General features: G+C 42.3%; 2 protein-coding genes across 4 annotated transcripts in view; both read left to right on the top strand.

Moving 5' to 3' along the window:
• Window positions 1–4,449, top strand: part of GOLGA3 (golgin A3) — a 28,036-nt gene extending 23,587 nt beyond the window's left edge. For both annotated transcript variants that reach the window (XM_017815504.1, XM_017815503.1), the window contains exon 24: window positions 232–4,449. In XM_017815504.1, the coding sequence (XP_017670993.1) occupies window positions 232–439 (208 nt within the window). In that variant the 3' untranslated portion in view covers window positions 440–4,449. The remainder of the gene's footprint in view (window positions 1–231) is intronic.
• A 376-nt stretch (window positions 4,450–4,825) lies between these two features.
• Window positions 4,826–22,169, top strand: ANKLE2 (ankyrin repeat and LEM domain containing 2). Of its 2 annotated transcripts, none has more exons than XM_017815501.1 (13): window positions 4,826–4,839; window positions 8,612–9,052; window positions 10,056–10,247; window positions 11,005–11,198; window positions 12,093–12,281; window positions 12,567–12,689; window positions 13,040–13,106; window positions 13,709–13,890; window positions 15,284–15,390; window positions 16,258–16,451; window positions 17,329–17,992; window positions 18,400–18,531; window positions 19,191–22,169. In XM_017815501.1, the coding sequence occupies exons 2-13, from the start codon at window positions 8,623–8,625 to the stop codon at window positions 19,426–19,428; spliced, it is 2,712 nt and encodes a 903-aa protein (XP_017670990.1). In that variant the 5' UTR covers window positions 4,826–4,839; window positions 8,612–8,622; the 3' UTR covers window positions 19,429–22,169. The 2 variants fall into 2 exon arrangements, with proteins under 2 accessions (XP_017670990.1, XP_017670989.1); XM_017815500.1 differs by lacking the exon at window positions 4,826–4,839 and adding an exon at window positions 5,568–5,635.
• Window positions 22,170–22,311: the final 142 nt, after the last annotated feature.

Here is a 22,311-nt window from a genome sequence, read left to right as displayed (position 1 = left end):
GCTGCATTGCTGGCCCTTACTTTGGAATTAAGCACAGTGTATTTGTTTTACTCTAAATTAAAGGAGATAATTCCTAAGCTTCCTGTGGATTTCTTTCTCTTGTTATCAGCTGTATCTCAGGTAGTCTTGGAGTAGATATCAGGAATCAGAGAGGTAAACTTTTGATCGTGCATGTAGCTTTTAGTTTTCTGCTTGTTAATTTTTGCTTTTTTGTTCTCAATACTTTTAAAGGCAAGAAATGGACAGCCTTCAGCGTCAGATGGAGGAACACACCATCACAGTACATGAATCCATGTCTTCGTGGACTCAGCTTGAGGGGAAGTTAATGGACCTTGGTTCTACCAGTCCTGCACCTGCATCAGACCAGCAGGAGATTCCTACTGTAGATGAAAAGAAAGAGAATTGTAGTGTTAATGACAAGGAAGGTTTGACACTATAACCTCCTCATCAGCTGTCCTTCTTCCTACTGCTTTAAGTATATAAACAAATCTTTATAAAAATTATTTATTTCATTTTTTTAAATGGCGTTCAGAGTTGTGCTTTTGCCTGTAGAAGCAAAAGGCACAGATTTGAGAAACTGAGGTAATAGTAAATGCAGAACGTGCTATTCCAAGGGTTTGTTTGAAACCTTGCCATAATAATTCTGTCATGCTGGGGACTGCCAAGTGCTGAATCTAGCTCAGTTGAGGGTTTAGTAAGAGATTCACATGAAGGTTTAAAATGAGGTCAAGAGGAGCATCTGGTTCCAGGTCTGTATTTGTTCAATCTAGGTGATTTTATTGAGGAACTACTGTTAATTTTGTAACATCTAGGTTTTTGTGTTTGGTTTTTTCTTTTTTTATTTGGGGGGGAGGGATGTGTTGTTTTCTCCCATCTTTGGTTGTAGTCAAATTCCAACAAGTTCTCATGTCCAGCTGTTAGCAGTGGTTGAGAACTGGATATGCTGAGCATCCTCTCTTCCCTCCTGTAATCTCAAAGTTCAGATTATAGATATCTGTATTTAAAGAGAAAAAAACCCTCATTGTAAGCTATTTCCAGTTATGAAGATGACCTCTGACCTATAGCAAAAGAAACAAGACTGTAAAGACGAGCCATGCAGAGCAGTTGGTGTCTGTGGCAGATTTGCCTGGGATGTTTTCTGAAGTACTGGTTTTTCCCTTACAGTTGCAGGCCAGTAGTGAGCTTTGCTTCACTGCACAAACATTTTGCACCTTTTTAGTTCAAGTTTTGAAGTAGACAGACACCCTTAAAAAGTATGCGTGTAAAAAAAAAAGTATATATATATATATAAGAAAAAGATCATAATTTTCTGACTTTGAATATCTGGTTTATTATGCTTATATACTGTAAGTTAAGGCTGACGTGAGGGTTTTTGTTACTGTCATTGTTTTAATGTTACATTTAAGTTTGCTCTTTTTCAACATACTGTACGAATGTCTTATGGAAATTGGCTCTTAAAGCCAGAGCTTTCAGAAATGTAATTATTTTTACTTTAAAAGACATAATTATAATGCCTATAAAATTATTATTTTTAATAGCTTTATCTTCCCCCACACACACTTGCCCTACTTTTTGCACCCTCTATTACAAGGTGTCCACCATGAATGGAAGTGTTGGTACTGTGGCAGCCCCTCTGCAGAGCACCTTGGCCAGGTGATTTTTAAAGCAGCTCATTTCAGATTCCTTCCCCTTTGGTCCCGTTCTCCAAGTGGTTTGTAGTGAGTGATAAGCCCACGTTCTCCTCATTCAAAAATCCAGTGGGGGGGTCCTGCCTCGCCAAGTGTGCTGAGTTCTAAAGCACAAATCAAAATACATGGGACATTATTTGGAAGATTTAGTAGCCACTCCTGTACTAGAATGTTTTTGTCTTTAAAACATAAAGAAAACAGGTTCGTTATATCCACTATAGTTTGGTGTTGGCAAAAGAAAAAAATAATCTAGTAAGTACAAGTGGATTCAGTGGCTGGGGAAAAAAACCCTGTAGTTCATGTATTTTTCCAAAGAGACTCTTTCTGCTTTTGGATGGGTTTGGTTATTGTGGAGGAATGGGAAGGATATTGCAGTTTGTTTAGCAGTAAGACAAAAAATAAGCAAACAAAGAAAAACCCAAACCCACTTATATTTCTCTAAAGTCCGATTTCTCATAATTGCCAGTTTAAGCTCTAGTCCAGTTGAACATTTTGCACTTAAAGTGTTTATACTGAACGATTTCATGCCCTTCAGCTACTGGATTTTGACTTATATTTTATTGGGATCAAAGTCAAGTGGTGCTGACAGTCAGGGGTTTGGAACTGAAGGAAGAACTGCTTTTGTGTGGCATTTGGTGCCCATCCTACAGATCTACCAAACAATTCAAAGAGAATTCAAAAGCTTTACTGACTAGCTTAGACATGGTAGTGTCTGCATACTGATGCAGTCTACTTTGTAGAGTAAATGGTACTGATTATCTCACTGTTGTCATGTTCTTGAAGTTACTTGTATATTAAACTCAAAGAAGAAAAAAACACCTCAGTATTGTTAAAGAAAAAATTAAAACTATTTAATGAATAATATATTCAGGACAAAAAACTACCAAATGTCCAGGATTTAAAATAATACTTGTGCAGCGTTAATGTTGCTGTTCACTTTATTAAATACATTGCCTACAGTTAAGAATCTGTTATGTTTTAATCTGTTAAGTTTGGCAGCAGTTGTATGGATAAAGGTTTTATGTGGTATCAAAGAAGCCAGAATTGTTATAAACTTGCATAGTTGTTCTGAATGTCTGCTCTCCTTTTTGTATCAGTTCTGCACTCTGCTGCATTTCTCACTAGCTCCTGAAGCCATCTGAGCTTGTACAGTCCAGTTCCCTTAGATGTGTTTCCCTTGTCAAGATGAGGGAGCTGTTGTGCACAGATTAGATTCCCACAGTGACCCACCTGCTTCTGGAAGTACCTGGATGGACACTGGGTATTTTTGTGTTATATTCAGCCTGTGTTTTTTTCTCTAAACAAAAGCACCATGTCATTTACTTTAATGAAGGACAGACAGTGAGACTTGAGGGTCTAAGTCTGGTGAGGTACTAAGTCATTAGGAAGTCTTCTGGAGGGAGCAGCAGCATGTGATAATAGCAAGGCCTTTTCTTTGAAGCTCATCAGTTAAGTTTCCTAATTATCCAGAGCAGTAGTTGCTGTTTTATTAAAAAGCCTCACCCTGAGCATGCTTGGTCTGCAAAGCTTCAGGTCTCTCCTGTCTAGGCAATAAAACAAACTAGTTGTAGAAAGGAAAACTGCCTCCCCTCTGCCTGTCACAGCACTGCCAAATACATCAGAGGAGAATCTGAAGAATAATATCTTAAATATTTTTTATTTTCCCTTTTCAAGCACTGCAATAGAATGTATTTCCTGTGTCTGTCTCTTCAGTAGTTGCTACCTACTAAACTAGGTCTTACTGATGAAGGAAAAATGTCACTGCAATGTGAGAATGTTCCCAAGTGCTGAAAGCTGGTAAATGCTGCAGTGTTACTTTTTCAGATGCTGTTGAGTTTTTGAGGACTCTTGAGTAACTGTGCATTCAAAAAAAAAATCACAACAAAGACCAGCAAACCCTACAGTGGTGAAAAATGTTACTGAGTCTCTGGCGTTGCTGAACATTGCATAATGCTCCATTCTGTTGTCTTCCAGATTTCTTGGAAATATTTGTGCACTGTATTTGGGATCAGCTGAGCCCCTTATCCACTCATATAATGATCCCATACTGTTTATTCAGGCAGTATCTTAGCTGAAATCTGTGAGACTTTCACATGTGTAAAGTAATATCAGGGATGAAAGTTCTGGTGTTCATAATTTCATGGATTATGTATTTCTCCTTAGAGGAGAGAACTGCAGTGGCATGGGTGCTTCAGTGCTAGCTGTGACAACATCAAAGGTGTGCTGGGGACGGACTATTATCAAAGTAAGTTTAACTTAAAGATGACAGATTCACTCCTGGTGATGCAGAAGATTGTGATGTACGTTTATTAACCTTGTGGGGAAAGTGGGAATAGTTGCATGTGACTTATTGTGACCAGAGCCTTTAAATATTTTCATGTGAAAGGAATTACAGTCCAAAGGAATTACTAATGCTCATCAGCATCTCTCTGTCTCTTACTTATGTGTAACACTTGAGTCTTGGGCAGCCTCATTTCCAATGCAGATGCACAGATTTCTAAGGAAGGGAAGGATGTTCTGGATATTGTAAATGAAATGGTTCTGTTTCATATATGACATTCAGTAATGTCTGCTTAGCCTGTATTTGTAAAAGATAGAAATTAATCATTTCATGTTCTTGAATGGATAACCCAGGGGCTGGAGGAGTTACACTATGTACATTTAATGTTTATGATCATACAAAGCATGTTGATTATAAAAATTATGTGCATAGGGAATTCCTTTAAAAGTTTTGTGCAATAAACTATTTTTGGTAAAGGGCTCCATGTTGTTTCTCCTTTAAGTTACCATCTTCGTATTTGGTTTTGGGCAGTAAATTTTATGTTTATTAATTTTTCACTGTTTTCGCTATTTTTTCACACATCTAAACTTCCTTGTGGTTGCATTTGTATTGCATTTATTTTTTTTTTCCCAGTCAGCTGAACGCATCAGGGAAAAACGAAATTCCCTGGCCTGAATTTGCCAACTTCTGGAGTGTACAAAATGGAACAATGCAGAAATGTCACCTTGATTCTAGTTTAGCTAATTGCAGTGATGAGGAGAGAAATTATTCTACCTTGCCTGCACTATTTGTGTGAGTTAAAGGGATGTTATTTTCTTCTTTAAGGACAGGCACTGAGCCCAGCACGTGACCGCGCTGCTCGCGGTGCAGGTACGAGAGGCAGGAATGTTGTGCCTGAGGGGATGGCCGGTTCTTATCCGAGAAGGGACTGCTTCCCTTCTCCTGCATTAGAGGCTTCCTTCTTCATGGCTTCCCCTCTCTGCCGGCTTATCCGGGACTACGGCAGCATTTCGAGCTTACTGCTTGGGCTGAGCCCTCCTTTCTAAGGAGGCCTCTCCAAGTGCCTGTGCCGAGCCGCGCGCTGGCCGAGGGACGAGCGGCTGCAGTTCGGGCCGTGCCCGCCAGGCCCGGGAGCTCTGGGCGCCCTCAGCGCCGCCCGCAGCGCAGCCGAGGGCAGCCCGGCCCCGCTCGGAGCTCGTCCGCGTGTCCCGCGGAGCGGCAGCGCCGCGCCCGCCTCGGCTCTCCAGGGCCCTGCCCGCTGTCCCGGTGAGGCGCGAGGAGGCGGCCGGGCCCCGTCAGCGCCGGGCGGAGCCGCCGCGGTGCCCGCGGGGGGGGGCGGGCGCGGGGCGGGGGAGGCGGAAGCCGCGAGGCCGCCGAGGTACCGTCGGTACCGTCCGTGCCCGGGGCCGCGGGCCGGGCATGGAGCGCTGGGCCGGGGCCGCCGGCGGCTGGGGCTCGCTGTGGGGAGCCGGCTGGGGCCGATGGCCGTGCTGGGAGCTCCTGGCCGCCTGCGCCGTCATCGGCGCCGTGGGCTGGCTGCTGCGGCTGCGGGACAGGAGGCCGGGCGACCGCCGAGCCGCGGCCATCGCCCCCTGCCCGGCTCCCGCCGCCTCCCCCGCTCCCACCGCCGCCGCGGGGAGCCGGCGCTGCAGCGGGACCCGCCCAGGTGAGACACTCGGGCAGGTCGGGGGTGGCGCGGCCCCTCGGCCCGCGGGAGGGCCGGCACCGGGCACCGCCCGCCGAGGCCGCGCGGCCCTTTCCTTTCCCCGGCCCTTTCTTTTCCCCGGCCCTTCCCTTCCCGCCGCTCTTCCCGCGGCCCTTCCCGGGGCCCTTCCCGCCTCCCGGCGCTGCAGCCCCGGGCGGAGCTCGGGGACCGCCCGCAGGCCCCGCCGGGCCCGGCCCCGCCGCCCCGCTCCCGCTTTGTCCCGGCCGGTCCCCGGCGCTGCCCCACCCGCTCCCCCGCCCGCCCTCCCCGGGGCTGCACACAGACCCGCGGTTTTCTTTCGTGAGAAATTGTTCTTATATCCCCCCCCCCTTCTTGTTTTCCCGTGGCTTATTCCGAGTTTGTTTTCGGTTCTCTTTCAGCCACGTAGTTCGGAACTGCTGCTGGCTCATTTGGCCACAGGCAGTACAGACAAAACCCCCACCCCGTGGCATAGCCGCGGTTGCGCTGCCATGTGCAGATCCCGGTACAGCCAAAGACAGGATGTGACTCTCAATTCCTGCCTCTACAGGCAAACAAACAAAAAACTCCCTGTTTTCTTACGTTACTAATTTATTGAAGGATTTAATGAGTAGTGGAGTACAATAATACTGTGATCCTTAAAAGTCAGTCGTTCATTCTGCCGTGGGACTAGTCTTAATTTTTTTTGGAAACAGATTCTGGTCGTTTCATGCTGATGCAATGAGACAAGGGAAAATACAGTTCTTGCCCATTCTTTCAGGTTTTGGTTGCTTTGGAAGAACCCTCAAACATGCGGTTGTTAAAGCAGTTATTCCTATTAGTGGAGGTAACTTGCATGGGCTTGTGTGCTGAACTGCAGGAGGGAGCTGCGTCAGCACTGGCTGTACTCTGGATCGTTTGTAGTTACATAAAATGCATTTTAAGGTTCAGATAATCCCCTTTTGCACCTGCATGTGAAACGATTGAAGGATTATCTTAAAAGAGGCAGTTGCTGTTTCTCAGGTTTGCAAGTCACACCTGTTTTGGGCAGATCAAAATAGGTGATGCAGGTAAAAATCAATGAATGCTTACCCAGGGTAGCTGAAATCATCCTGTCAAATACAGATTTCATGGGAGTTCTGTGTTGTTGTTCCAACAGCGTTTTCCCTGTTTCCACAGCAAGCTTCATCCTGACAGAAGATCTTAAACCAAAGATTGGTTTATTCACTGTTGGTCTGCTTTGCCATTTTGCTTTGGTTTAGTTGTGCCAGAGTTGTAATGGGCACACAAAATACTTTCTTTTACATAATGAGAAAGCAAATTTCGAGCATTAAATTTTAGGTGCCAAGTTCTATCAAAACATAAGAAATCAGAGAATTCATTCCTTCCCAACACTTTTGGTTGTTTAACCACAAGGCAAGAGGAAGGATTTTTGTGTGTTCCTGCCTGTTTTCCATACATGAATTATATATATGTACAGGTCTGCTCTTCTGCAGAATGATTGTGCTAGTTCTGAAACCTAAAAATAGGAACCTTTCTGAGTTAATTCTTTAAGGCATTATGTTGACTCTTTAAAGTGTTTTCATTGAGTTGATTTTGCAATAACCTTCCTCACATCTGAGTTTTCATCTTTACTGTGTTTTTTTCAGTTATGCAGTCTCCAAAAGAAAATCCTTGGAACAGCAAGTTTTTATATTATTTTGACTGAAGCCTGCATTTTATTCTTTGATTAAAACACAATGGCACCACATTTATTTAAAAAAATAGACAATTAAGAATTGGAAACAAGTGAGAAGATCTTTCAAATCTGTCTTTGCAGTCTTGTGGCCGAGTCAGATAATCGAAACAGTGAGGTTGCTTGGAGGCTCAGGAGTCCTCAGGGAACTGGAATCCTTTGGGGAGGTGGCTCAGCAGCACCAGCTGTGGCTTTGGTGCAGTGTGGTGGGTTTGTTAAGCGGAAATACTCTCATTTCTCATCGTTTCAGCAAGGTTCCAGTTAATATTTGAAATATTCAGGAACAGAGGTATGTTCTCTAACCACTGACATTCAAAATCAGACATTCATAAAAAACAAACAACTCTCTAAGGAAAGAGCCCTCAAGGGAAGCAACCGTCAAACTCGCATGACTGTCAGGTTGTAATAATTGAAAGTCTACTTAAGTTTGGCATTAAGTATATTTTCATAGTATTTCCTTCAGTTGTGGTTTTCACAGCAAGAAATTTGTATTGGCATCATGTTGGTCTTCGAATCTTCTCATTGACCGGTGCAGAAGCTGTCAGTGTGGATTACATGGAGGGAAGTGTATTGTCATAGCAGAGAGAAGGATTTTCCTTTGGAAAGGGAGAAATTCTTCCACCTTCTGCTTGTTCTTGGAGAGGGAGATCTGAAAAGATCAGTTGTTTTTGTCTTCTGTCTGTTTGCTGTCCAAACAGGGCCTGGGAAACAACATGTTGTGCACATAAGTCCAGCCTTGCATCATGGCCAGTGAAAACCTCCCCGGTTGCTGCATCACACTTATGCCTTAAGCTTTTGTCAGGTAGAAATTCTTAAGGAAATAATGGAAATAGTGCTGTGCTTCTAGCAGTAGGTACTGCCCCTCTTCCTGGGGTTGACTGGTTGCCATGTCCTTGTATTGCATTGCACACGTAGATTGTGCCTTTCTTGGCAGGAATCAAATATTATTCTGGATTGAATTTTCACTCCAGAAGAAATTTGAAAAGGACAAGTGAGAATAAATTGTAGGCTGTACTGTTAAGTAGTTGAGAGAGGAGGAAGTAAACTTGGTATAGATCTGACAGCTTAAAAATGTTTTAAATGCTTTGAATTGTCTTCTCTGCACTGTGAGAATCTCATAAAAATCAGAGAAATAGTTAGGAGACCCTTTTTTCCTTGGCTTTAATACAGGTTTTAAATAGCAGAAAAAAAGTTGTGCTGTTTTTTTAACAGTTTCTCTGCTGTCTTTTTTGCCTTCCCTACAGGAGAACTAACAATGGATACAATACTATCCCGACTGAAGAAGCTTGGCCCGGATGAGCTTAGGGAAGAGATTGTGAGAGCAGGACTGAAATGCGGCCCCATTACTGCAACTACCAGGTTTATTTTTGAAAAGAAATTGGCTCAGGCGTTGTTGGAGCAGCAAGGAGCACTGGAGGAACCAGGATCTGCTCTGCCAGAGGAGGCTGCTGGAAATTTGGCAGCAAATCACAACGGCCATGGAAGTGCTGCTGAGGAGCCAGACTTTGGGTACTGTGTGGGTCTGAACCCTCCAGAAGAAGATGCAGTGACACACATGAACTGTTCAGCTGCAGCCTGTGGAGCAGGAAGTGTTGATTCACAAACCAGTGCTCAGACACCATCCAGAGATCCTCCACTGTTCTACGGTGTCTGTCCAGTTTATGATGACATACTGGCCAGGAATGGTAAATACTCATTTCCCTTATTTCCAGTGATAAGCATTTTACAGTCATGTCTAAATAGACCTTTTCTGTGTAGCAGGGGATATGAACACCACTGCATTGGTTTTGTAAGCATTGCTGAAAAGATTTCTTTGTTTCTGTAAACAGTATTTATTTGATCTTCTGAGGCATAGAAACACAGTTATAAGAGATCCCAGGTGTTCTGCTATAGTAGTTCCTACTCACGAGGGTCCTCTACCTAGTGTAGCTCAGATGAAGAAAATGATTTCCTATTGCTACTCTTGGGCCCATATTGTACCTCTCAAGAATAAAAAGTAATCTTATAAATAAACAATCAAAAAACTATTTATACTGTCATCAGTCGAAGTTTAAAGCATCTTGTCTAAAAGTTTCCACATTTTCTTTCTGTTTTAATGCCAAATGGTATTAAATGCCAGATTGTATTTGGAAGCATCAGTCATTCTTCACATTTTATTTATGAAGACTGCAATAAGGAATTACTAAATTATTTACTCTGAGACAGTAGTTTCTTTCTGTTAAAAAGTGAATATTCACATATTATGAACAATGGAATTTGAACAAATTATCATTAAAAGGGGAGGAAGGGGAAGGATTTGATTAATATCTGAGGTTCTGTGTAGAGATGTAAAGTTGTGACAGCCACAAAGTTGGACTTTCTGAACAAGAGAACATCAAAAGTAATGCAGGGTGAATAAACTTGAGTTTACATTTCAGTCTGGATGTGAAATGCTTGTTGAAGCTGGCCCATTAAAAAGGATGTTCAGGTATTGATTGGTAGGAATGGTCAAGCCCTGTACACGTGTCACCTGATGTGAGGAGTGTGCAGGAGTCTTCTGTTTAGTTTCTGGGAGAGAAGATTGAAAGGGGATTTTGGTTCTTTTGGTTTGGAAGAGAAGCAGTTTGAGACCAAAGCTGGAAGGATAATCTGAGAATTTGGTAACCTGTTTCTAGTAAGTAATGTAACTTTGGTTGTTCTTTGTTGCAGAGAGAGTACATGTTTATGAAGATAAAAAGGAAGCTCTCCAAGCTGTTAAGATGATTAAGGGTTCCCGTTTTAAGGCTTTTACAAACAGAGAAGATGCTGAGAAATTTGCTAAGGGAATCTGTGATTATTTCCCATCTCCAAGCAAGTCCTCCTTATGTTTGTCACCAGTGAAAATGGGATCATTTAACAGAGGTGAGGAGGTTCATCTCTGTACAGTAGATGTTATATAGTCTGTTCATTTTTTTTTTGTGACAGAAGAAGCAACGACTGCACTACCAATACACTAATAACAGCAAAAACTCAAAGGGTGAAGCACCTTAATAAGCTGAAGTTTAAAACAACATGTGTTTTAAATGAAAAAAACATTGCTACTCTTCTAAAGCTGAAATGTGGGTCATGATCTGCATAAATGTTGCTTAGTAGTCCCTGGTCATATTTGTTAGGATTTGGTTTTACTCATGGACTTCAGGATTTTCAGGTTTAATAAGACACTGATAAAATTGCACAGTATATTAAAGCTATATTTAATTGTTAAGTATATTTATAAGTTCAGAAGTAAAATGGTAAGCACTGATCATACTTCCCAGTGTTCCCAGTTACTAGATTAAAGGGATCCAGGAGTCACAGAACTGCAAAAGCAATTGTTACCTCTTGCTGAATTTTGCTTTTAAGTGTGGATGGGAGTAGACTGGTAATTATAGAATTTACCAGTCCCTATTAAAGCCTGAAACAGTTTTACAAGATGATTAATCATTTTCCTCTGCCTCCCTATTACTAACTACTAGTGTACTTAAATGTCTTGTTATTGACCTCTGTGTCTTACTCCTGTGCATTAAAGATGCAAAGTTAATATGGAGTTTAGATTAAAAACTTTTCATGGCCTGGGTGTGCAGACAGTGGTGATCACTGAAAAGAATGTATGTAGAAACAAGTGATTTGTGTTTCATAGATGGCTTGTGCTCCCCTGAAACCGAAACTGCTAATAAGGAGAGAGCCAACAGCTATAAAAGTCCACGGACTCAAGATCTCACGGCTAAACTTCGGAAAGCTGTCGAGAAGGGAGACACAGCAACGTTTTCAGAACTTATTTGGAGTAACCCTCGCTACCTGATCGGGTCAGGAGACAATCCAACGGTTGTACAGGTGAAAAAACCCAACAAAGTAGGAAAATCCACATTCCTGTTCAGTGATGTAGCTTTTGAGGCGTGATAGCAGAGCTGGAAGGAATGTTCCCTGCCTTTCCTTCAAGAGGTCTTGTTTCAACCAGTGCAAGGTTTCTCAGTGTTTGTTGATAGTAGCTGAAAATGAAGAGAAGCCAGGCAGTGCTCTGTCCTGTGTAAGTCACCCATGATGGCTGAGAGTTCTCTGCTCCAGAAGAGCTAAGGGCACTGTGTGCAGTTCTGCAGGTGAAGAACAGTTTTATTCCGTAGTGAAAGAATGGTCTTGTCTTCATATAGTATTGGTCTCCTCCAAATAATTGCAATCTTTTTAAAAATAGACTGATTTTAAAGACCAGGGTAGGGCCCGGGCTGTAATTAGTTGTTCCTACAGCACTGCTTACCTAAGCACCACTATTAAATTTCAAAACCATGTATAAGGTGCCATTTAGCAAACACTGACAATCTTAGCTAACAAATGCCTTCTGTCAGACCAGCTTTGGGAAGCTGTTAAAGTCTTCTGTGTAATACAACAAAGCACAGCTGAATTTTATATATATATGTGTGTATACATATATATACATTTTCTTGCTCTTTTTATACACTCAACTTCCTACCTCCTTTTATTGTGATATCTAAATATATCTTCTTTGCCACAGTTTTGCCCTGCACGTAGAAAAAGACCATAGCTGAGTATAAGAACAATTGAATTAATTATGAGAATAATGTGGGTGTAGAGATGCATTAGTCTTTACAAAAATATTAGGATAAGACTCAATGTGGGAATCTTTATATTTTCACAGTGAAGTCAGTTACATGTATGGGTGTAAGAGAGCTGTTTAGATTTTGGTTCATACCAATGGTGATGGTTTTTTTCCAGGAAGGGTGTAGGTACAATGTCATGCATGTTGCTGCCAAGGAGAATCAACCTGGGATCTGCCAGCTGCTGCTGGACACGTTGGAAAATCCTGAGTTTATGAGGCTCATGTACCCCGATGATAACGATGCCATGCTGAAGAATCGCATCCAATATATTGTTGACCTTTACCTTAACACACCAGATAAAATGGTAAGATTTGGGTGGTGACCTGGTTGTCATAGTAATGGAAGGTGTTAAGGATGTGTAAGTGAGATGGAAAGACAGAAGGGGACACTTGAAGCAAAATGAGCTATTCATGAATTTTGTGGGTCTTAATAATCATTATTCTGCAGTATGGTGGAAAAAGATTTATCAGGAGCCTGGATGATTAGTCATGACATTTATTTAATTTTCCCAGTTTCAGAATCAAATGTGTGGTATTGACCTTATCATCTTTCTAAATGCATATGAATTTTTCCCCTTTTCCCACTGCAGGGATTTGATACTCCACTGCATTTTGCCTGCAAGTTTGGGAATTTGGATGTTGTTAACGTGCTTACCTCACACCCAGCTATTGTGAAAAATCCAAGAAACAAATATGATCAAACTCCAGCAGAAGTGAGTCTCTCCATGTCCTCAAGAAACACAAAAATGTTATACCTGATCAATATTTTTCACGTTCAGACATTTAGTAAGTGCTGTAGATAGAGGGCTTGTAGTAAGGTACTAGTGTTATGATTTAAGTGTAAATTTTTGATAACATTAGAAGTATTTTATGTTGACTGTATCTGTGGAAAAGTTTTAGATTTTATAGATGTGGATGTGTTTTAGTGGTTTGGTCTTCTGTGAATTAGAAGTACAGAGTGAGATGGAGAGAGGCCAATACTGTGACTGTTCAAGGAGACACATTGCAGTTGATTTGAAAATGAGGTCTTATGCTTGACTAACAACTAAAATTATATTAACAGGTAATTTGTGAAAGAAGCAAGAATAAATCTGCAGAATTGAAAGAAAAGCTAAGAGAGTACTTGAAAGGTCTGTATGCAGAGTTTTGTGCTGTATCAGACATGTATTCGGGCTCTTTGCTGTGTCCTGTCCCGTGTGCTTTCCAGAGCAGTTCAGAAATGGTGCTGCTGTACAGTGCTGTGAAAAGGAAACCAAAACTGAGCAGGAACAGAAAACTTGCTGTGTTTTAAGTGCTGTGGTCAGAACTCTTAGTGTGGATCACAAGGTTACCCTCCCAGCTCTGGACTCATTCAGCCAGCCTGGAGCAGAGCGTTTAATCCAGAAGGAACAAAGCCCTGTGCAGGGCAGGAGGTGGATCTGTCACCCTGGGGACTCCTGTCATTTCTTGGACACAGCACTTTCTCTGTCTTGTCACGTGTGTGTTCAGGGGGTTGCAAAAGGAGGTTTTGAAATTTGTTGGAGATCCTGAGGGAAGGCCTCTGTGTATCCTTGCTCACATCCCGTCTGTTAGCAGGCAATAAATACTGAAACAGTGAGTTTGAATTACAACTGAATTTACTAATGAGATAAAGTCAGGTGGTTAAGTGTCTGGGTGCATTGATACCCCAGGAAGAAGCAGCAGGCTGATGTAACATAAACATCTTAAGAAAGCTATGTATTCTTTATTTTAGGCCGATACTATGTGCCACTCTTGAGAGCAGAAGACAACTCCTCAGCTCCTGTCATTGGAGCGCCCTGGTCACCGGATCAGATGGATGATGGTCCCCAGAGGACTTTATTTAAATACCCTGGCAACCCCAAAGATCCAGTGTTGTCCATAAGAGCTTTTGCAGGCCCCATGAGCCCCTCAAAGGTAAGGAGAGAACTTTATACCACTTTAATGCCTATTTTTTCCTCTTTCTGAGTGAAGAACCACTAGAAGATCCTGCACAGTTCCTTGTGTGGTGTAACTTGCTCCTGGTACAGATTGTGGCTCTTTTTCTTGAGGAGATTGTTCTTCCTCCATGGAGAAGCACACAAGCCTGTACATATTTTTTATTGCTGAAAACAGAATGTGGTGTAAAGAAGAAGAATGGAAGTTCAGTCAAAAGAAAGTTTTCTTCTTCCTCTTGGAATCTCTTTGAAGAGCACCTTTGTCAGACCTTTAATTTCTTACAGATAATTGCTGTAACTTTCTAACACGGAGCAAAGCCTTTCAATGCAGCTATGAATCAGGTTTAAAAAACTCTCTCTTTATATAATTTCCAGAAATTGCCACTGGATGTTAGAAGCAGTTTATCACCTCTGCTTGTTGAATTAACACTTATATATTTTTCTAGGTGAAAAAACTGACAACCAAGTAGTAGGTGTTGGGATAGTTTTGGAAAAGTATTGATTGTATAGCAGAAAAGCAAAGTCTTTAGTTTTCAGGAGGAATACTTAAATACCTGTTAAATATATTATAAAGTTATAGGTATTTCTTTGACTCATTTATCTAATAGGAATGTGCTGGAAGTATGACAGCTTTAAAAATGGTGAATAAATACAATGGAGGACTTTGTGTCATCTGATGCTTGAATTTTTCAAGACTGAGTTTTACCAAGATGCTTAATGTTTTTTCTTCTAAATGATCATTTTTCTGTTCAACTGACAGAAATTTAAATACCATTTATACTCTGAGAAGTATTACTTTAGGGGGTAAACAGTTCATCATTTTGATTGCTGACAGATATTTTTAATGTCTGAATGTAATTCTTAGTCATCGTTGTGATTTTTGTCATATAAAGTCAAAAAGTGTGGGATTGTACAAAAAAATTCCCTTGAGGCATTCCAACTTCAAAATAGCAAGAATATATTCTAGTAGTTGTAGTGATTCTGTGCATATAAAAATCCTAGAAACCAGTGACCCGGAGGGCATTTGAAATTAAATAAAATTATAGTGACGTGGCAAAATTACAAGACAGTTCTGTTTCCTGCTGCACACAAATTAAAGCCAGGCAGACCTGGTGTCTGTACAGTGTTGATTGCATGTTATGGTCCCTCTCTTGTCATGAGCAGTCAGGAGATCAGAGGTAAATAATCCTGGGAGGAGTAGCTTTATCCTTCATGGCTGGAGTTGAGCAATACCTGTGGCAGAACTCGAGTTCTTTGCCTGTGGACAGCAAACAGCTGAATGTCTTCTACACCTATTGGTAGATATTTAGCCAGGACTGAGTTGCTTCATGTGGTGGGGGGTAGTTTTTTTAAATTATTTCTGTTTTTTAAAGGCTGAAGAATTTCGCAGGCTTTGGAAAACTCCACCTCGAGAGAGAGCTGGCTTCTTTCACAATGTCAGGAAATCTGATCTGGAGAGAGGTGTTGAAAGAGTTGGAAGGTATCTAAAAGACTACCAGTATAAAAAATTAATCATAGAGCAATTAAAAGCAAAAGACTGTGCTGAGAGTACAGTTATTACTGAACAACATGTTGGGGCAGAAGTTACTGCAGAAATGTTTAATGAAGTATATTGTAGTTGGATTTTTATTTTTGTGTAAACACAATGCTAAACACAATAGCTAAAATGTGAGACCTGGCTTTCTTAGCTTTGGCAATAGAGACAATTGAACTGCTATTGATGGTAGATATGGAATGCTTTTCTCAAACATTGACTTGCCTAATATTTCAGAAGATGTAAAATTACAGCCTGCTTGTTCTGGGAAAGTGAGGGATTGTTAAAAGGGAGCAGAATGAAAAGATCCTAATACAAATGTGCTGCTTTATAAAAACTGGGAGGGGGGTGTCCTTGCTGTTAAAATACCTTCTATCAGCAACATATGGAAAAAACAAACTTTGTTAAAAGCTGACTAGATTTCATTCTTTAAAATAATCCCTCGTTTCCTCCTGCCTCTCCCATTCCCAAATAGAACAAGCTGTTGAATGCAATCATTCAAATTTGGTCTCCATCAGTGGGAGTTCATCTCCATCTGATGTCTAGATACAGTCAGCTTAAAGGTGGCAATGTTTGTGCTGCAAACTGTAAAATAGTAGATTAAATTTGAAAAATACTCTAGAACGAATGAGATGATACTTTGTTTGCTGAGGGTATTCTGTGCTTTTGCAGGCTGTTGATTGTTGCAGAATTGTGTTGCCTAGTTGCACGTTTGTGCTCCTGTTTGTAGCTGATAGAATGTGATCAGAAAAGTTATTGTCAAACTGATATTTCTGTCTTCACAAATGATTCGTTTTATTTTATTTATTGCAGGGAGTTAGCTCATGAACTGGGGTTCCCGTGGGTTGAATACTGGGAATTTCTGGGCTGTTTTGTTGATCTGTCTTCCCAGGAGGGGCTGCGAAAATTAGAAGAGTACCTGAGTCATCATGAAATGAGCGCAAAGGCTCAGCAGGAGACAGGGGAAAATGAAACCTGCAACAGATATAAAACACCCCAGCCCTCGGGTAAGGAAAGGGCAAAGCTGCAAACAACACGTTGTGCCCAGGGACAAGAGGGAGAGAAAAAGCTTGGTGCCCAGGGGAAGTCATTCACCTGTTGTGGTTGCTATTGTTAATCTGTTATCCAAACAATCTGGAAAAGTAGCCAACAACACTGTGAATGTAAGAGAAGTACAACAGGCTTTATTAGATGTTCTTTATCTTTCATATGAAGTACTTTTTTTGATTATAGCCCCCAAATGAAATCCCTGTGAGAAAACCTTTTGTAATCCACAGGTACAGAATAAATAACTTTTTACAGTAAGTTGAGGGTGAAAGACAAGGAGCAAAATCTAGGAAAGCTTTTATACCGTCTTAGACCACTACTTGCCATGTGTTCATGGAAGCCAACACTGGTCCCAAATCTTTGTGCTCCTTCCTCCTTTTCTGGGCAGTTATCAATCCAGAAGGGCTCTGGTGCTGGGATAAACCTGGCCTAAGACCCTGAGGGGTAGTCATTGGACTAGTCATAAGGCTTTGTGCTTTGGAAGAGATGAAAACTTAGGCTGTTCTGTATTAGTAACATTTACCTGCCCTATTCTGCTTTATCCTGAGCTTGTCCTTTGTTGCTGGTTAATGGTTGAAGTGGGGGGTGGAGGAAATGCAGTTCTCAAATGACTAGGATAGGAAAGGTTATTTGCAAAAAATACACAGCAATAATGTTGTCATTTTGCATTCGTAGCTTTAGTCAGGTTAGTTCATGCTGTTGTTACATAAATAAAATTAGAGAGGGCTTCAGGAGATAGAATAAGGCACAAAAACTGGGTATTTGCTGCTAGTTTGTTTACTCGATAGTCCATTGAAAGTCTTCTTATGTGTTGCTCTTGCTAAAACTGCTTTCCAGGGAAGAGCAAAAAGTCCTGCAATTCCATTTCCGTGGGTGCATTTTTGGACGAGGATGAGGATGACATGAGCTTAGAGGAAATCAAAAACAGGCAGAACGCAGCACGGAACGTCAGCCCCGGGGCGGCGTCCCGGGAGCCCGTGGGCGACATCGCCGAGCGCGACATCCTGGCCGTGGGGCGCGCGGCAAACATCCTGCCCACGGCCCCGCACCACGGCAAGGAGGCTGCCCCCAGCAAAAACGGGTTCTGTAGCCCCCTGTCCAGCGAGAGGATCATCAGTGACAGGAAGCAGCTGCACGATGGGGAGGAACGTCTCGTGTCTCCCGTCTCCAATTTGATGTCGGAGTTCGAAAGCCTGTCCTTCCAGGAACAGGAGCTTGCAGGAGGGTCTCATCAAATCACTGAAAAAACTGAGAACGAGGGGATTCTGGACAAGGCCTGCTGTGCAGTGTCACTGGCAAGTTCTTCTGAGCCGAGTGTTACAGGAAAATCTGGAGAGGCCAAGTTAAGGACAGAACACAAAATGCCATTAGAAAAGGAGAGGCTGTCTAGGCAATCTGGGATTCTGACTAAGGAGGCACAACAACGTCAAGAACTTTCTTCCCAGAAGTTTCTCTTGAAGCCTTTACCCACAAATGACAATTCTAAGTTATTCCTGCTTGGGTAAGAATTGTCTTAATTTTGAACACTTATTTTTCCTTGGGTTTCTGTTTGGAAACACAAGATGCTTTTGACAAAAGGTTGAGGTGATGTGACACTAAACACTACTGATTGCAGTCAGGCTTGAACAGTCATCTGAAAGGGCCCCAGTGCTTGTACAGAAGCTGTGCAGTTCTCTTGCACCTCATTACCTGACCATAAAGCAGAAGGGAGAAGTTTATTCTGAGACTGCTGTGTAATTACAGTCATTCGTGGGGGGGCTGCTGCACAGAGCTCATGAGGAAGCTGTGTTTGTAGAGGAGCACAGTAATCTCTTTGCTTAGATAAAAACCAAGTGTTTTGGAATTGGGGTGTTTATTGCCTAAACAAATCCACAGTTCTCTTTTCAGGCAGTTGTGTTTCTGTTGTAGGGAGCAGCCCTCGAAGCTGGATGGGGATGTCCTGGCAGCTCTGGAAGGAGCAGAGATCGATGCTCAGAAATACCCGATGATTTCCAGGTGGAAGCTCGCAGTGCAGTCCTACTCCTCTTCTGACAGGCAAAGGTATTGCTGCAAATGCAGTCAAATGCTCACAAAACCTTGTTTTAAATACTCAACTGTGTTAACTGTTGCTGTGTTACTGTAGTTAATCACCAGGCCCTTTTGTCTGGTGTCTGTTCACAACCAGTAGTTGTGCTGTTGGTTGGTAGTTCATCCCTGTTGTGGATGCAGTGCAGGAACTCTGTATTGCTCTGCAGTACTTAGCTTGTGCAGAGCGATATTAAGATGAATTATTATGTTCAGCCATTTTTTTATGACTGTTTTTATTTTTACCCTTTATTACCCCAGTCCAAAGGAATTGTTCGTGTGAAGGATGGTTTGTGTTAAGTTTTTTGAGAGAATGTCATGTTTTGCCACACAAATAATGGACACAGGCTACCTCTGTTGGGAGGCCTGAAGACATGTTATGCTATTTATATGTTTTATTTTTAATATTGCTGGTTTTGGGGACCCAAAGTGACAGTTTTTCACACAAGTGGCTCCCTGTGGTAATTTTACTGACATAAAGATTTATTTCCATTGTGGCAGACACTGGCCAGAACACTGAGGAGTCCCTTGCTTAGACAGCCAACAGTTTATACGCAGTCATGATGAGTTAAAGTGCTGCTCTCCTTACTGCAGCCTTCTTTAAAAAATGCAACATCACTTCTTGTTTCTTTCAGTTGGCCCAGTCCAGCTCTGAAGGCAAAATTCCGGTCCCAAACCACCGCTGCTGGCCTTCCAAATGCTTCAGTGTATCCCAGTTCAGGAAGAAACAGTCCCATACCCGGAAGTCCAGGAAAACACGGCAGTGCCACCTCGTTCCCTGCAGAGCCGGGCAGCCCCGGGCGCTACAGCCCCGCCTCTGTGCACCAGGCCCTGCTCAAACTGCGCTACCCGGCAGAGCCCCCTGCCCACTAAACACCAGGCACGGCCCAGACTGCACCTGTGTTCTCACTGTTTGATTGGGGGGAAAACTACAATGTTACTGAAGTGACAGGAGGTTTGTACTTGGCTATTTATTTTTCCTCAATTGAGGACAACTGTATGTTTAAAAAAATGGAATATATGTCTTAATGCCACATACGAGATAGATCATTACTGGTGACACGCAGGAAGTTCGTGATGGTGCAGTTGTCCAGTAGCTACAATTTAACCCTTGTTGCCACTAACACGGTGAGCTGAGCCCTCCCTTAGCAATGGTGGGATTCGCTAGCACTAGTTATTGTTATTGTAATGAACACACGGCCCTCAACTGCCTTTCTTTAGGTTGGACAGGCCAGAAAAATCAGCAGCAGCAAACAGAACCTTAGGAGAGGAAAGAGATGGCAGGAAGGGAAATGTTCTCCTGCTTGCAGCGGGAGCTCTGAGAGCAAAAAGGCCAAAACCTGCCTGGGTAATGCAAGAACAACTTCCCAGTAGGGAACAGGGCTGTGAAATCCTGTGCAGAACCAAAGTGTTTGTAGCAGCAGCCTGGGCTGGGCAGTTCCTCCCCACACTCCCCTGTCTGTCCGTGTGTCTGTGCACAGGGAATGTGACTCTTTGCTTGTTACCAACACCAGGATCAACCCAGTGCTGTAGAAACTGCTGGGATTCCTTTCCATGGTTGTGTGAAGGAAAAAAAAAACCATAAAAATTAGCTGATTTTTCCCCCCCCACAGAAGCTTTTAACATTAACAGATTTTAATAGTTATTGCACAAAAGCACATGAGCAATAATCTCAGTAAATTTACCAGCAAGATACCTTAATGGTCTAGTTTGTAATATATTAGTGTGGTAGCCAGTGGCCCAGGAGGTGGCTCCTTATTTCCCAACTGCGAAGAGAGAGGAGTGAGGACTATAAATATTTTTCTTGAAATCTAAGCTTTCACTGTGTCTCCAGCCTTGACATGGTAATGAGTTTCTGTTACAGCAGTCGATAGTTTTATTCTTCAGCCTTCTGTAAGAATGACTTGTTTGGACAGCACAATGCTGGGAGTGAAGAAAGCTTTTCAAAACTCCGGGGTTTTCCATAGCAAGCCTAATGGTTGTAATGTTGCATGAAAGGCTTCCAGAAACAGAGCTCTGAGGTAAAAAAAAATTAATGTGATGAGAAGGTGAGGCTCTGGCACAGCTGTGCTGGTACGAAGGGACGGGTCAGGGAGCATTGGTGTCCCACAGGCTGTGAGGAAGCACCTTGGAGCTGTCAGGGAAGTGCACCAGGTTAAAAACACAGAGGGAGGCGGGGGGGTCGGCCCAGCTGCCCCTCGAGGGTCCCCCCAGTCCCGGGGCTGATTCCAGCCCCCCCGGCTGCTCACACGGCAGTGACTGTTCGTACACCGACTGTGCACCCTCCGTAGGACAGACTACAACACTGCACTTAATGCTTTGGCAACTTCAGTAGTGCCTTTTGTAATATATTTTTTTAATTAAATTTTTGTTCTTTTAGAAGTTGAAAAAAAAAAAAGTGGCATCCACTTACTATGGGCAGATAAAACACAGTTTTTCTCTGGGCTTTCTGAACAGGATGTCTTTTAATGTCTCTTAAGTCTGATTATCTGGTGCGATAGCTCTCCACTGGGGGAGAGACTCCTCTTCTAGAAATTCTTAAAAAAAAACCAAAAAACAACAGGCTTATTTTGCTCTTTTGTTAAAAATAAGCCCAGTTCCATTGAGCTGGACATTAGAAAGAGCTACTTTATATAAATGCTTCTCATTCAGTCATATTCCAGACGCCAAGCAGGGGCTTGGGTGGGTGTCATGCTTTAAGAGACATTTAAAAACAAAATACAACTCACAAAGATAATCTGCTGTTACATTAACTGACTTTTTTTATACAGGTATTTTTCGTTGGTAGTTTTGTTTGTTTGTTTGTTTTTTTAATTTGTTTTTTTTGATGCAGCAAGCTCCGTGGTATAAAACATTTTAAGGTCCCACATACCTACAGTTTTACCTTGAGAGGGTTGGGGTTGGTTTGGGTTTTTCTGGGGGGAGTTGGTTAGTTGGTTTGGGTTTTTTTAAATAATTTAACATTAATAAGTTACGTCTTTATCATTCTGGAGAAACAGCTCAGCTCATCCCCTGTTCCAGCCACACTGACGGGTAAGTTGCTGCAGGGGCAGCTGCTCTTCTCCATGCTGGTCCTTCTGAGCTAAGAGTTTGTTACTGAGCCAGGAGACTGATACTAACACTCTAGTTCTTTGTCCTTTTTACTGTTGTTATGCTTTACTTTCATTTTTTTAATATTTAAATGTATGGTACCAGTATGTACGTGTAGCCAGACACCTCCACACCCCCCTGCACACACCCACCCCTCCCTTTCACTTTGTAAGTTTGGTTTGGTTCGCTCGAGTATTTTTTTTAACTCTGTTCTATAATGTGCATTAGTCCAGTTGTACTGCAGAGCTCATTTTTCTAACCATGTGTTACTTCAGCTATGACAAAAATAGCAATTTATGTAGCGATTGGATCATCTGTGATTGTGAAGAAAGCCCTTGGACACTGAGCCTGTGGAGACACTTTAAATCAGTGATAGTGCTTGAATTGTGTTTTCTTGGCCAAAAGTTCACTTTTAAAGGTGCAAAAGATTAGTTGTGGTTTTTGTTGGTTGTTTTTTAATTAGCAAAGTGTCATGTTAAAAATGCAGAACAGCCCCACTTTCTATTAAAAACCAAATGAACAGCTGGAAGTGTCACCCTGTGTTCAGTGTGTGGGGCACGGGGAGCAGGAGCTGGGTTGATGCCACAACAGGGTGACTCCCTGGCTGGTCCAGGCCTTGTTCACACAACTACCTGTATCTCTGTGTGTGTGCACAGTGACACTGCA

The sequence above is a fragment of the Lepidothrix coronata genome, unplaced genomic scaffold (genome assembly GCF_001604755.1).
Source record: "Lepidothrix coronata isolate B3197 unplaced genomic scaffold, Lepidothrix_coronata-1.0 Scaffold51, whole genome shotgun sequence".
In the NCBI taxonomy this organism is placed as follows: domain Eukaryota; kingdom Metazoa; phylum Chordata; class Aves; order Passeriformes; family Pipridae; genus Lepidothrix; species Lepidothrix coronata.
Note: the sequence above shows the minus strand (reverse complement) of the source record. Positions and strands in the feature narration are given on the sequence as shown.